This window comes from Arabidopsis lyrata, assembly GCF_000004255.2.
Source record: "Arabidopsis lyrata subsp. lyrata unplaced genomic scaffold ARALYscaffold_7, whole genome shotgun sequence".
Taxonomy (NCBI): Eukaryota; Viridiplantae; Streptophyta; class Magnoliopsida; order Brassicales; family Brassicaceae; genus Arabidopsis; species Arabidopsis lyrata.
In genome coordinates this window covers 23,217,423-23,233,508 of record NW_003302549.1, presented here as the reverse complement: position 1 = coordinate 23,233,508, position 16,086 = coordinate 23,217,423, and the positions used below count along the sequence as shown (strand labels likewise).

Genomic DNA, 16,086 nt, shown 5'->3' with positions numbered 1-16,086 from the left:
TGATTAAAATTATTTTAATCCTTCACATCTAAATAAATCATATAATACGTACAAGATATCTAAAATCTGAGAATTATATTACCAATGCAAACAGATTGACATTTAACATATAAAAGCCAAATGCACATATATGAAAATTAATCTTACCATAGAAACAAGCTGTATGTTTACACATTACCAAACTTTTTAAAAATAAATAATTATGTAGTATCAATTAGACGATTAATATAAAAGGAAATAATTTTTATGTAACACATATGACTCGATTAAAACATGTTATACACAAATAATATCGATAACTTATAACACAATCCCAACTATAATATATAAATATATATATAACCACAAAAAAAAATCAAAATAAAATAAAACCAATTATTATTGTATTATTAAATAACAAATAATAAAAATACTCAACCCGCGGTGTACCGCGGGTAACAATCTAGTATATAGTATTAAGCTAAAGGAGACTTAATACTAAGTATATATTAATATGTTAATAAGATGCAAAACACCATTTTATTATAGTGAATTATTCAATTCATTAAAAAAACAAAACAGAAAATACAGTTATCGATATTAATAAGCATGCAAGTTGATGAGATTCCCCTTAGTATCAATATATTGACGCGAGGTTTGGAAGGATTAGCCGTATGAACAAGATATATCATCCCTCATCCAGCAGTGGCATGTGAGTTTTGACTGTGGCTTCGGTAGATGTAGACATGCGCCATGCAGAAATTTTTCATTGACGCAAGACTCTTTACACAATGCGTTACCATTACTTTTAAAGCAGTTCCCAGGTGCCGCTAATACACTGGGTATCTTCCGACAAAGATGAGAGCGTTTAGCATTTCCTTTTGGCATTCCTAATGACTCACAAAATAAATAAAAAAGTAATCGTTATGATTTGGGTTTGGATTGTTTTAAAAGTTAAATTTTGCATTTACGCTTTCATTTACAAGTGTTTTGTTTTACATATTTGAATATGAAAAATTTGAATGCTTTTTTTGTAGAATATATTACTCTTCCGTGTTTGTTTATCATTTAGAAAATTGTTTAAGATGCTTAAATTATTTAAACAAATACACTATAAAAACACACAACTTAATCCTATACTATTATTTGGGGAGTACAATTTATAAATTTTGTAATAAATAAAATTTAACCCGTACTGTAGTACGGGTGATGATCTAGTTATGAATACAAACACACAACAATAGAGAGTTTGGTTAGATTCATATTATAATGTAAATTACCTCCCCAAATCAACATGAAAATTATTAAAAGACCAACGATTCCAACACCATTTGCAATCCTGGCCATTTTTCTTTATCTTTCTGCTTCTTTTATTTAGATGAAATAGTTTATGTGTATAAATCACCTCAGTGTTCTATATAAAGAATTTTGGTTTCTTTTTTTAAGATAAAAATACTAGGTGATCCATAGATAGTGCCTATGGAACACTTAAAATGGGTGAGAAATAATAGGAGAGATAAGTAGAAGATAAATAAAATTTCATTTTAATAATTGTTTAATAGGGAAGGAAAAAAAAACTTAATTATGGTACACTGAAAACACTAGAGAAACTAGGAACAAATAAAACATGACAATTTAAACTAAAACTTCAACACCAAAAATTCCCATATTCGACAATAGTTTAAATGATGGAAAATGAACGGTTTTATGGACTTCATCAACGAGTCTCGATCCTCCAGCAGTTGATGTGCTATAGATTTGGGGACCTTTATTAGGATTTAAATTGACAACTAGTTCCACATATGCAATGTTTGCCGTGGGAGAAATTAATCTCACATGTATGTAGTTTTTAGTTTCATTTATGTCCCGTTGAAAATTTAACTTTGTCCTAACGACGCATGCTTGTAGTAAAAGTCAAGCAGTGTTGAAAAAGAATAAATTATTGTCCAGAGAATATATAATTCTAAGAAGAATCCAGTTGTTCAAACAAGAAAGAACGAAACTGATTAAGAAGACAAAGAGAAAAAAAAGAAAAAGATGAGGATCGTATTATTTTTATTCGTCTTATTTCACAAAGGTTTCTCCGTGTATAATTCAAGAATCTCATCGTCAGCTGCCTTCGATATATCTATCCAAAACAAGATCTCGTCCCCAAAGAGTATTCTTGAGCTTGGTTTTTTCAAACCGGCCCCAAGTTCCAGTGTTGGTGACCGATGGTACCTTGGCATGTGGTACCGAAAGCTGCCTAATGAAGTTGTTTGGGTTGCCAACAGAGACAATCCACTCTCCAAGCCTATCGGAACACTCAAAATCTTCAGTAACAACCTCCATCTCTTTGATCATACTAGTAACTCTGTTTGGTCAACCAATGTGACTGGCCAAAGTCTGAAGTCGGACCTGACCGCCGAGCTTCTTGACAATGGCAACTTGGTATTGCGATACTCCAGTAACAACGAGACAAGTGGATTTTTATGGCAAAGCTTCGACTTTCCGACGGATACATTACTCCCTGATATGAAACTGGGTTGGGATAAGAAGTCGGGTCTAAATAGGATACTAAAATCATGGAAAAGCATTAATGATCCTTCAACTGGCGATTACACTTACAAAGTAGAAATCCGTGAGCCTCCTGAGAGCTACATACGGGAAAAGGGTGAGCCATCACTCCGAATTGGTCCGTGGAATAGTGTAAGTGACATTAACGTGATTGGAAAATTGACGCACGGAACCGAAAACATTACTATGAAGAGTGAGGAAATCAGCTATTCATTTAGCGTAACTAACGGTAACGTTTTCTCAATACTGAGGATGGACCATTCCGGAATATTGAACCGGTCCACATGGATCCCAACTTCAGGGGAATTGAAGAGGATAGGGTATTTATTACCAGAAGTAGATGATATATGCCATGTGTACAACATGTGTGGTCCTAATGGTCTCTGTGACATAAACACATCACCAATTTGTAACTGCATCAAAGGGTTTCAGGCGAGACATCAAGAAGCATGGGAGCTAGGAGATAAAAAAGAAGGGTGTGTGCGGAAGACACAGTCGAAGTGCAATGGTGATCAATTCTTGAAGTTGCAGACCATGAAGCTGCCAGATACAGTAGTGTCAATTGTAGACATGAAACTTGGGTTGAAGGAATGCAAGAAGAAGTGCTTAGCGACTTGCAACTGTACAGCATACGCGAACGCAAATATGGAAAATGGTGGATCAGGTTGTGTTATTTGGGTAGGAGAGCTACTCGATCTCCGGAAATACAAGAATGCTGGTCAAGATCTTTATGTTAGACTTAGGATGGAAGCCATTGATATCGGTTAGTTTCTCCCTCCAAAAACTACATACAAATCTAACTAATTTTATAAAAATCAAAAATATTAAAATAGGTTATATATTTTTCAGAAAAATTATCATTGCAAAATGATTTCTTAAAAGAATTTTACAATGTTAATATTAATCACCTCATTTTAAAAAAAAACTTATTACTTTGGTTTGCGACAAGACTTCGGCCATTGCTCTGTTTTTGTTTAAATCTATTCGATTAAGCCTTAAACCGAGGATGCATAACACATGTTTTTTAGTGACTATAGTTTTACATCTATTAGAAAACTTACATGTCATCATAATAGCTTCTAGTAATAATATATCACGATTCCTTAATCAAACCAAACAGTTTGGTTTTGACTTTTGAACGATATACAATAACTCTGCTGGTTTACTTTAACAAAAAGAAAAATGGATATGGGATGTTGATAAAACAACTCATATTAGATATTAAAAAGATTTACGTTAATAATAAGGGATCGGAAGTTATTGTTATATATTCCACACAAACACACAACAACAACAAAAAAAAAAAAAAACTGTTTCCATTGAAATATAGAAAAAATATTAGGCACATGAGTTAAAATTAATTTTGAGTGAGGATATATTAGCAAATTAGCACATAAAACAAAAGATTTTTTTAATATTAAAAAATGATGTATTGTTCAAAAATGAATAATAATAAATAGATATACACTTACGTAACATAACAGTATATTGTGGCAAATAAAATACATGGGATGCCGGATGTGGTTAGAAAATACCGAAACACTCATATACGATTACGTGATGACATAAAAAAATATATATTCATCATGTAACATAAATAACGTGATAAATTTTGTGACATTTTTACTTGTTTTTCAGGGGACGAAGGAAAAAATAAAAATAAAAAAAATAATACAAAAATAATATTTATTATTGTCGGAGTTGTCATTTTGCTTCTTCTAAGTTTTATTATAATGGTCTGCGTTTGGAAAAGAAAAAAGAGACCGCCAACAAAAGCAATTACCGCACCTATTGGTACATTTGTGATTATCTTTTTTTTTTCTCTTCATATTTGTGTCAGAATGGAAATTGTTTTTTTTTCACTTGAGTAAGTAATTTTTTACTTCTAATGACTATATCAGGAGAATTACATTGTGAGGAAATGACACTTGAAACAGTTGTAGTGGCGACCCAAGGTTTTTCGGATTCAAATAAAATCGGTCAAGGTGGTTTTGGTATTGTTTACAAGGTAGATTAACATATATATACACATAAGATATCTACTAGTTCAGTAAATTCCGTGTAATTTATATAATATACATATAACAGGGAAGGTTACTTGGCGGACAAGAAATCGCTGTGAAAAGATTGTTGAAGATGTCAACTCAAGGTATCGATGAATTTAAGAATGAGTTGAGTCTGAACGCCAGTGTCCAACACGTCAACCTCGTCCAGCTCCTGGGATACTGTTTTGAGGGTGGTGAGATGATTTTAATATATGAGTACTTGGAAAACTCTAGCCTCGATAAGTTTATATTCGGTTAGTGCCTCACAGTTTAAGAAGTTGTATTTTTTAAGGTTAAAAGTTATTGAAAAGAAACTAATGTGAGTTTGGTTTTCTTAGACAAAAGCCAAAGCTCTAAGCTAACCTGGGAGAAGAGGGTCCAAATTATTAATGGAATCTCTCGGGGACTTTTATATCTTCACCAAGATTCGCGGCGTCCGATGGTCCACAGGGACCTAAAACCGAGCAACATATTACTTGATCAAGATATGATTCCGAAGATATCAGATTTTGGGATGAGTAAACTCTTCGACAAGCGTACGACAGCAGCTAACACAACAAAGATCGTTGGAACTTTGTAAGCAAACAAACTATCAGCATCATCTTTACATTTGGAAATAAAGCAAACACTTTACAAAAACTCACAATTGTGTTTCTTGTTTCTTGACAAAGCGGTTATATGTCTCCCGAATACGCGGAGGACGGAACTTATTCAACAAAGTCAGATGTTTTCAGCTTTGGAGTCGTGCTTCTTGAGATTATATTTGGAGTAAAAAACAGAGACTTTTATATATACTCGGAGAACGAAGAAAGTCTTCTTACATATGTAAGTTTAATAATCATCCAAAGCATTTTCGTCTTCTTTTTCTTTGTTGTGATTGATAAACGCTTAAAGCTTTTTTTATGGTGAACAGATATGGAGGAATTGGAAGGAAGGAAAAGGGCTCGACAGCATAGATCAAGTTATCCTTGATTCATCAACATTTCAACCACACCAAGTTAAAAGATGCATACAGATTGGTCTCTTGTGTGTTCAAGAACGTGCAGAGGATAGACCCACGATGTTATTAGTGTCTGTCATGTTCGCAAGCGACACAATGGAGATCGATCCGCCTGGACCGCCTGGTTATTTAGTCCGTAGAAGTCATCTTGAGACTGGTTCCTCGTCACGAAAGGAGCTAAACGAAGAATCTTGGACTGTGGCCGAAGCAACCTACTCGGCCATTGAACCTCGGTAATCAAACGACGTGTTTCGCAAGGAATTTATTTATGGGAGAAGGATTCTAAAAGTTCATTTCCAGCCGGTGTGGGAAGTATCTTGGAACTTGATAAAAAGAAAACATAGCAAAGTACTTAAATTTATATTTTATAATGTTTTTGTCTGTTTTACTATAAAGATCAGTAGCATGTAAATCAATAGCAAAAAATACAGAAACCTTCTCACGTTATTTGATCAGAAAGTAAAATTATAATGTAGTACTTGCCAAATTATGAAGTACTCACATTTCGTTTCATATTTTTAGACAATAATGTATATAGCTCTCAGACTGCCGCAGTTCACTTCATATTTTTATTGCACAAAACCACTTCTTTTAGCAATCTTTTCATCCTTGATGCATGCTCTCTGTAAGAGTCAAATACTTTGCTTTTGTGGTGCATAAGGCGACAACATGTTGTAATCATAATCTCCAATTTTCAGACACTCTAAAACGTAACGTTTTGCAGACTTAATTTCTTTCTCAAATTTTAGATACAAAGAATTAATCATTTAAAAACGGTAAGACCTGAAAATACTATATCCCATATGTTACAAGAAAAGAAACCAGTTTTTCAGACGATTTTTGAACGCGCAATTTTCTATGTAATTAACGATTTATGGTGGACATTTATCTACATTGTGCTTTTGATTAGTAGTTTAACTTGCAAGAGAGGAGACCACAACATAAAATTCTATCTCATAGTTACAATGTTAGATCATTAAAGACTACATTGTACATACAAACAAGTCTTATATAAATCAATTTACAATAGAATTTTGTTGGTAGGGTTTAGCTGATTTTTGTTTATAGCTATATATGGTTTAAGATATACAAAAGTGGTGATGGATTTGACCAGTCGTCCTAGACCTTAAAAGGACCGAACCGGTCTAAATATATGTCCATGGGTGCATGTATAAACACCTATATGCGTAACATTTGGAATTATGAGATATCTGTATTTTTTGTTGTCATCTGAATGTTATTGATAAAACCTTGAAAGATACAACTACATTTTGTAATAATTGTTCACTATTTTATGTAACAAATTATTTTTGGAAGTCAAAACTTTTACCCAAATTTTTTGCCACCCGGTCAAAGTCTTTGATATTAATTCAAAGTAAAGTTTAAAAGCCAATGTGGGACTAATTGATTTTGACTTTGATGGTTGTGATGGTGGGATTTGGAGAACGTTCGAGTTCCACGTGATTTAGCTCCCAAAGAATTATAGTAGACCCTCATAAGAATAAAAGATACAAGGTACTTATATAGACTTGGAATAAATTTAAGTTTTCTAAATTAAAATAAACTTAAATATAAATAATATATTTAGAGATAATGTTAAATAGCCTAAACTCGGATATGCAAATCCACCATATTTCCATAATCATATTTCGATTTTGGTTCGTAATCTCCATCGATTTCATTGATCTCCCGATAGAGATATGTGGTATGGACAAGAAAAATTTCAAAATCAAATATTTGAATTTGGCTTACTAGATTATGTCTCGTGTTGATGACTATGTACAATCACACTTATGTGCCAAATATGCTCTGCTTTTGTGCTTTTACTAGCGTGGTTTAGATGACGTGGCATTTTCAGGTTGGCCATCAATTCATTTGTTCATAAACCAATAACGATCGGTGTTATGCAAAACCAGAAAATACGGTTTAGGATCCGGTTTAAGCAGAAAGAAAACCTATTGAAAGTGCTTCTTTTTACAAGACAAAAACCAACAACAAATGTAAGAAAACAGAGCAGAATTTTTCTATACAAACTGAACCATAAACTCAAACAATCCAATGAAAACCAACAAACCGGTCTAGAAGAACCAAAACCAAACACAAACCCCAATCCATCAAGTATTATTCACAAAGCACCACTATTAATGTTTGGCAGAGACATATCCTTTAACTTTGTATGAAGCATCAAATCTTCTTCAGGTTCAACAAACCGAAACGATTCAAACCGGCTCAATCTAGATTACCAGTTTCTGCAGACCAAACCAAAACCAAATAAACTACTACTAGAAAATCAAAGATTCAATGTTAGCTTTTGCTCTTGCATGTCCAATACCAGAGTTAGCAGGACGTTTTAAGATTCTTGAAGAGAAATGACGGTTTCGAAAGCACCAACCAAAGCTTTAACTTTGCTTTTTCGAGCTTCAACGAGTTTACTCGCTGTTTCTTCAATGACATTGTTGAACAGTCCCTGTGCATCTTTCTCCTGAACATCTTGATGCCTCAGCACAACTTTTTCACCATCCTCATCGACTTCTTCTTCTCTGATATCTTCCCTCTTCTTAAAGCTTCTCCTAACTTGTGCATCTTGCGCTTTGTCTTCCCCTAGACCCCTTCCTCGTCTAAACTTGAGCTTCCTTGCACTCTCACCAACAGTATCAGGATCCATAATTTTTCCTCTTCTGAAACGTAACTTCCGTGCAGTTTCATCTGCAGAATCACCCTCCTTTCTCGCCGCTCTTGTTTTTTTCTCTCCATTGGACAATCCAATCTCTTCTTCTTCGCTCTCAGCTTCGTTGCTTCCTGAAGTGTACTCATACTCCTCTGTTTCTGAAACAGTACACTCATCATCTTTTGGAATTGAGTGGGTCGGTGGAAGAGGAGGAAGAAAAGGTTCAACAAAACCTTGCTGATTCTGATCATTTTCAGAGACGACATTGTTAGTTGTTTCCATTTCAACAACGTGCAATGTTTTCTCCTCGACTGGATAATCATCCAACTGCTTATTAGATTCATCAGTGTGATTCACACGTTTTGGTTTCTGATTTTGCCGAGAAGAGGAAGAGCCGGCCTTTAAGCTCTGACTCTTTCTCAAACTTGAATTTCCAGCTACTCTTAGTGATAATCTTGGAGAAAGCGACGCTCTAGGAGTCACCGGAACCTTCTTAGAAGCAACTCTTGAGGAAACTGTAACCTTCTTTATCTTTGCATCTTCGTCTTTTCCTTCACTTCTGTTACCCATTTTAGGTTTCAAAACTGGTGAAGCAACATGCTCATGGTTTACCTTAGATTTCGATGTTGCTAGTGCTGAATACGATTTCGTTAAAACTTTCGGCTTCAGGGCATCAACATTTCCTGATGAACGAGATCCCAAATCTGGTGAAGGTTTAAGTTTGGAACTTAATGTTGTCTTCTTCTTCATCTGCTTCACAGGAGTTTCATCACCAGATGATATTATCAATACCTCTGGCTTCTTCACTCCACTAGAGACACCACTCACTTGATGCTTGACAACCTCTCTTTTAATCACCTCAGAAGAATCATCACTAACCATTTTTTTCTTGACATCCATTACCTTCTTCACTTTAGAAGAACCCGGCTTCAAAGTTTCATTCAACTCCCCATCAAGAGATTTCTTGAAGATCTTTTTAGTAGTCGAACGCCATGGTTTCTCCACAGGTATCTGTCTCTTCCCATACTTGCACAGATCATGACACGAACCAGTGGATGCTCTGAGGTAATGAGGGATCTTTTTCTCTTTAGACTTTGAAGCCATTGCCTTCCCTGTAGAATCACCTCCCGGGCTAGAACCATCTTCCTTATTCATCATTTCAGTCGTTCCAAAGGGTTTCACAGCTTCTTCATCCATCAAGAAGCACCAGAAAGAGACAACAATCTGTTCATAATTTCAGACATTAACACCAAATCAAACATAATCACTACTTCATATATATACAAACAAGAAAACACATATGAGATCATATATATACAAATTACTTCTTGCAAGAGTTACTGCTCAATATAGCCGTCTAATTTTGCATTGCTTTGTGAATTTTAAAGAGTAGACAACTCAAAAACAGATTAGTGAAGAGATTAAACACAAAAACCCCTAACAGAAACTAATTAAAAACATAAAAACCAAAACTTTGAGCCGTAAAAAAACCGACTAAAAATAGGAAATGTCATAAAATAATCCATCAAGCAACAATATTTATCCAATCCACCACAAGATTCCAAAACTTAAACCTTTTTTTTTCTGTAACTTGAAACGACCATTTTTGTACTACAAAGCAAAGAACATTCATTACCTATCAAAAGGTTTCAAATTTAGTTAAGCAAGCTTGGCTCTTGGCTCTCAAAAGAACAAATCTGATAAACAAAAACAGAGAAAATAAGTTATTCGAAAACTAAGCAAACAAAATGTCATAAATGCAAGGTAGCTTGAAGGATTCTTTAATCAAATAAAATAAAATGAATAAAACTATAACGCTAAACTTCATCTTGAAGCATAAAGATCCATACTTTACGTTTCTTAAGCAAATCCTAAATCCCAAAACTAAATAAAACCCTCGAAAATTGTAAGAAAATATTCACATTACCGAATAAATGGCAAAATCATTCTGATCAAAAAAAAGTTTTGAGAACTGATTCAATAGAAAAAAAGAAAAATACTTTTTCAAAGAGAATGACGAATTCAGAGAAAAGCTGAATCCTTTTCTTCTGGGTCGGTGTTTTCTTCCTTCTCCGAGATCGTGCAAGCGACTTAAAATAAAGGGTTTATTTTTATTTTGGCCTCCGACTTTTTGGGTTTCCTTTACGTTGTTGTGGTGGTGGTGGTGGGGGGCTTTTCTTCTTCTTCTCCAATTTCGCTTTCCGCGTTCGTCGCAGAATCAGAGATCGTATTTAATATTTTTGCAACCTCTCTTAGATTTTAGAAGGAGCTTGTGGGGTTATATAAAAAGTACGGAACCTTACTTTACATCACATGGTTCGGTTTAGTTCGGTTTTGTATACTGTAACCGGACCCAAACCGGAGTTGAGTTATAAATAAATTAATACTCTGTTCCTAGTAGTTTGATGTTTTGGAGTTATCACATATTAAGAACTCAATCATTCTTTGATCATTTTAACATTATTTTTTAATTTAAAATATTTTTTTATAATTATCAACCAATAGTAGTCTAAGAAAGTTAATGATTTATAATCATTGTATCTTGAAGTTTACAATTTACTATTATAAGTCAATAAAAATAAAAGAAAATCTTAGAAAATCAATTTTTGTGGAACAAATAACAAAAACTAAAACATCAACCTTTTAGGAATAAAGAGAGTAACTTTTTTATTCAATTATGTATTTTATTCATGAATTTACTTCTTTGATTCAGTATTTATAGTCATTCTTCCTAATTAAGTCTTGGTATTCAATTTATTACTTTCCAAGTTCCATTAAATTTTAGTGGTATTGTCATTTGAAATAAATTTCATTTTAATGTAAAGAACTAAATATAAACCTTTTACCTGTCATTTTTATAGACTTTCAATGCAAAGAAATAAATATAAACTTTTTTTTACAATACTTTTAGATAATATACATGAATAATTATAAGAATTAACTATAACTATAATTATGGATAGACATCAAAGTCTAAATTTAAATTTTCAAGTCTTTAGCGATGTTCGACAGTCGTTTACCCAATCAAACAAAGAAAATCATGTTTTTCACTTTTAATTGTAAGAAAAGCCGCTTTATGGAGTTTATAATCTAAAGTTTCAGAGATTAAATTTTATACTATTTTATTGATTTTTTAAAAATATACTTATTACATTAATATTGATATATTTTTGTGGTATATTTTATAACTTTCCTACAAATGGTAAAAGTTTTTTTTAAAACTCTTGAAAGCTAAAGTAAATATAAAATAGTAAACCAAACACATCACAACCCAGCTCATGAAAGTTTGAAAGCTCAGTTTTCATTTGATTTATCTCAACGCTATAACCGAACAATCATTTGAATAAGGCAATAAGCTATTCCGAGTCTCTCCTTTACATTTTCATTGGAGGAATAAGAAAGTTAGTTTTGAAAAACAATACATATTTTAATTTAATGATGATTAATGAATGGTCGGTTTCTAAATTAAATACTATCTCCAACCTCAAAGCAATCTTTTCGCCTTTTTCAAAGTTTTTTTCTGACGTCTTCAAATTTCAGACATATACTATAATTGAAATATTAACAGAGCTAATGCAACATTGTATTATAAGGTAGAGGAAGGTTCGTATATACAATCTAAAAACCTTTAGAAGTTGACACAAAACGAAGAAGCAGAAAACAAAACCGTATTTTGTGGTTCGGAATCGGTGTTTTTTCCTCGGTTTCTACTTGTAGAGTTTTCACTTGTGCTTTCTTTCTGTTTTCTGCTTGTGTTGTAGTTTATGGTGATTTATGTAGTTTTCGGTCTTTCTTTTTTCTTGTATTCTCTGTAATATTTGTCAAAAACTTGCGAAAATAGTATAAATACTTAACATTGATACCAAGAAACAAAGTTATATGGTGCAATGTTAGTATAGAACGTTTAAATTGATGAACATTCTCTCTAGACTAGAGATTTGATTTTGAATATTTTTTATGGATATAAATGCAGTAAATAATCAAATTTTATTTTAATATTTGTAAGAAAATATCATGATATAGCGTGTGCGTTTTTTAGTTAAGGATTCCAAAATTTAGTTGCCACTATAAAAAAATGTTTTAATTGGTAAGAAAACTTAGACATTCTAAAGATATTAGTCAATGGCTCTTCGAGGAACGACGCACTGCGCATAGTCTAGCTAAATTTGGTTGTAATCTTTCTAACTTTTGATTCTGTAAACCCGCTTATATGACTATAATAAAAAAAAAAAAAAAAAGACTATAACAACAACAACTATGTACTGATCACATTAACTCAACATAAACTATTTTGATGGAAAAAAAATATTCTAGATTGTACTATGTATTTTTTTTTTTTTTATCAACTACACATTAATTAATATATAACTCCTAGATTGATTGCCCAATTAGGAGGAAAAAAGTCTACAAAAGAAATTTCAGAGAATAAAAGTCTAGAAGAGCGGGCTAAGCAGTCCGCTTTAACATTGCATAAACGAGAAATAAGAGAAAGCGAGAAGAAAGGGAAATAAGCGCGGAGTAAACCAAACTCATCTAGCAGATTGGAGAAAGCGGGCCATTCATCAGGTGACTGTATCATCGAGACTAACTCCGAACAATCTGTTTCAAACGCCTGACAATCGATCCTTCTTGAAAAGATATTCTTCATAGCCCATATTAAAGCTTCCATCTCCGAGTGAAGTGGGGAGGGACATCTCCGCAGGCACTTTGCACCGAGTAGTATCGTTTGTTCAGTTCCTTGAAAACACCACCATCCTATACCCATAGTTGGGTCCGAATTTTTCCAAGAGCCATCAATCCGACATCTTATTGTCTGAACTGGGCTTTCCATAGTTTCTGTAATGGGACTAGTTTCGATCGGTTCTAACTGAGCTTCTTCCCACAATGATTTTTCACTTAAAGCGTGATTTAAGATATCTGTGGGATCCGATTATAATCCCTTGAAAACCTTTTTATTCCTATCTTTCCATATGAACCACAAGATCCAAGCATAAAGGTCGGTTTTCTCCCCCCCCCCCCCCATCTAACATAGATGGTAGCCTCCAATAAAGATAATCTAGGTTTAAAAGTTCCGAGCTTAGAGGAAAACTACCTGATGCCGTAGGGATTGTTGATAACTCCCATATGTTCTGAGAATGTGAGCACTAAAATAAAGCATGATTTATTGTTTCCTCTGCCAACTCACACTTTTTACAGATAATATCACATTGAATCCCTCTATGTGTTAATTTTGAAGTAACTGCTAAGGCTCCTGAAGCAATTTGCCATAAGAAATGTTTTATTTTTGGAGGGCATTTGATTTTCCAAGCTTGTGCTTATAATGATTTATAACTTGGGCCCCATTCGATCGGTTCTGTCATCTCTCGAGCAACCTGATAGCCTGACCTTACTGTATATCTTCCTGATTTTGTATGATGCCAAATAAGCCTATCTGGCTTATAAACTTGACTAATAGTCAGTCCTCTAATAAACTGAATATCCACTGGGTCCAAATATTCCTGTAAAATGGGAAGGTGCCATTTTTTAGAATCCGGATTAATTAAATGGTTAACCATCAAACTTGGAAGCAATGATTTTCCTCTCCCATTCGCGGGCCGTGGATTAATATCAGGAATCCAAGGATCTCGCCATACCGATAGGTTGAAACCTGAACCTATTGACCATCTAGCTCCCATCGTAACTAGTCTTTTAGTCGAAAAAATACTCTTCCATCCAAACGATGGAGAGTTTGGTTTTTTTGCATGTAAAGGATGAATATTCCTGAAATATCTACCTTTTAACACCCGAGCTACTAAAGAGTTCGGGTATTGGATTAAGCGCCAATTCTGTTTGGCCAACATGGCATCATTAAAAGTATCGAGGGAATGAAAGCCTAGACCTCCTTCCTCCTTGTCCTTACACATTTTCTCCCATGCTATCCAGTGGATCCCACGATCTCTTCCATTAGAGCTCCACCAATAATTAGAAATAGCACTTGTTAACTTAGATGTTAACTCTTGAGGGAGTTTAAAACAAGACATAACATAGGTTGGGAGTGCCAAAGCCACTGACTTGATCATTGTTTCTTTCCCACCTTTTGACAAAAATTTAGCTGACCAGCCATTAATCCGTTCATTAAGTCTTTCTCGGACATAATTAAAGATTTTACTTTTCGAGCCTCCTAAGCTCTCTGGAATACCCAAATAGGTACCCATGCCACCTTCCTTAGTGATTCCAAGGATGTTTTTAAGTTGATCTTTTTTTTGGTTTGCTACGCGCTTACCAAACATAACCGATGATTTACTAAAATTTATCTCTTGCCCTGAAGCTTTACCATAATTCCCAATAATATCCATCACCGTTTTACATTGCTCTGAATCTGCTTTACAGAAAAAGAGACTATCATCCGCAAAAAGCAAATGTGAAATTGCAGGGCTTCTTTTCGCTATCTTAATTCCGGTGAGCTTCTTCTCCTTTTCCGCCTTGTTAATATTTGCAATCAGTACCTCCGTACATAAGATAAACAAATAAGGCGATAGGGGATCACCTTGCCGTAAACCTCTATTGGGAATGATATTTCCTCTAGGTTCTCCATTCAATAAAACCTGATACGAGACTGAACTAACACTCCACATAATCCAAGAAACCCACGCAGAATTAAAACCCAACCTAGTCATGACCGCCTCTAAAAAATCCCATTCTATCCTATCATACGCTTTGCTCATATCCGTCTTGATTGCCAAAAAATCCGTTCTACACATTCTATTAGTCCGTAAGCCATGAAACATTTCCTGAGTTAGCAAGATGTTATCCGTAATTTTGAAATTCTAAATAGTATATTTAAAAAGGCAAAACAAACAAACTTAAAATTAGGAGAAAAAAATATCTGACTAAAAGTTTTACAGTCCCTTAAATTAATCTACTTTGTATGTTTTATTCTTTGAGATTACGTTTAGGGGTTTTTATCTTAAATAATTTTATTTGTATCTTTTCTAGATTGTTATAACCTTGCTTATCAAATTCAAAAAAAACAATTATTGTGTTAAAAGGTCCAAATGGTTATGGTTTAGACGGATAGATTTGCATATTTTGGTGAACAAGTGAATACATAAGCATATATGAATGCATGTAAAGTGGATGAACTTGAAAGAAACACTAAAGAAGCTTTTTCACTCTTACCTTTCTTCTGTGGTGGGGAAAAAGGCTAAAACTTTGGCCACTTTAATCATTATATCTAAGTGGACAAATCATTGAAGCAAGATAGATACACACACATCTTGGTATAGAAATAGATTAGAACCACTGAATCTCATTTGGGACCAAACTTGAAGCAATCACAAAACTTGAACCGAAAGAAAAGGAAATTTCACAACAACCCGTTTATGCGCCCATGAAAAATTATTAACATCATAAGTAAGATTATCATTCTTGCAACAGAGTAGTCTCTATGTAACCATGAAGCACGAAGTAAAGACACATTCAATGTGTCCCCATAAGTAGTTGAGAAGGTGACTATATATGATATCATCATCATAGTCTAGATTGTATGCATCTTCGCGTTAAATATCCATTCATGAGGAGAACTTAGATTTGGTTGAGATTAATTCTTGTACTGCTTCAGTCATTCTCATCATAATACCCGCATGAATCTTAGAATCCCTAACCAAACTACCCTGAACCGAATGGAACCGACCGAACATGAATGTACTCAAGCCATAGATATATATATATATATATATATAATTTTCTTCATACTAATGGAATCTTTACGAAACGAAAGCTGGAAGCTTGAGAAATTGAAGAATCAAAATGATCACTCTTCTTATATATATACCCTTATACATTCCCGCCAAAACTAA

General features: G+C 33.8%; 3 protein-coding genes across 6 annotated transcripts; 1 reads left to right on the top strand and 2 right to left on the bottom strand.

Annotated features, from left to right (window-relative positions):
• Positions 1-500: 500 nt before the first annotated feature.
• LOC9306853 (putative defensin-like protein 40) lies at positions 501-1,382 on the bottom strand. Its single transcript, XM_002868676.2, has 2 exons — positions 1,260-1,382; positions 501-869 (listed from the first exon to the last, which is right to left on the bottom strand). The coding sequence occupies exons 1-2, from the start codon at positions 1,324-1,326 to the stop codon at positions 646-648; spliced, it is 291 nt and encodes a 96-aa protein (XP_002868722.1). The 5' UTR covers positions 1,327-1,382; the 3' UTR covers positions 501-645.
• A 623-nt stretch (positions 1,383-2,005) lies between these two features.
• LOC9304794 (putative serine/threonine-protein kinase receptor) lies at positions 2,006-6,451 on the top strand. Its single transcript, XM_021018525.1, has 6 exons — positions 2,006-3,298; positions 4,404-4,543; positions 4,624-4,834; positions 4,919-5,156; positions 5,252-5,405; positions 5,494-6,451. The coding sequence occupies exons 1-6, from the start codon at positions 2,017-2,019 to the stop codon at positions 5,815-5,817; spliced, it is 2,349 nt and encodes a 782-aa protein (XP_020874184.1). The 5' UTR covers positions 2,006-2,016; the 3' UTR covers positions 5,818-6,451.
• Positions 6,452-7,536: 1,085 nt separating this feature from the next.
• LOC9306852 lies at positions 7,537-10,545 on the bottom strand. 4 transcript variants are annotated; one of them, XM_021017282.1, is made up of 4 exons: positions 10,249-10,545; positions 9,885-9,945; positions 7,913-9,472; positions 7,537-7,829 (listed from the first exon to the last, which is right to left on the bottom strand). In XM_021017282.1, the coding sequence occupies exon 3, from the start codon at positions 9,443-9,445 to the stop codon at positions 7,931-7,933; it is 1,515 nt and encodes a 504-aa protein (XP_020872941.1). In that variant the 5' UTR covers positions 9,446-9,472; positions 9,885-9,945; positions 10,249-10,545; the 3' UTR covers positions 7,537-7,829; positions 7,913-7,930. The 4 variants fall into 4 exon arrangements, with proteins under 4 accessions (XP_020872941.1, XP_020872939.1, XP_020872938.1 ...); XM_021017280.1 differs by having other exon boundaries at positions 7,537-9,472; positions 10,176-10,544; XM_021017279.1 differs by having other exon boundaries at positions 7,537-9,472; positions 10,249-10,544.
• Between the last annotated feature and the right edge of the window lie 5,541 nt (positions 10,546-16,086).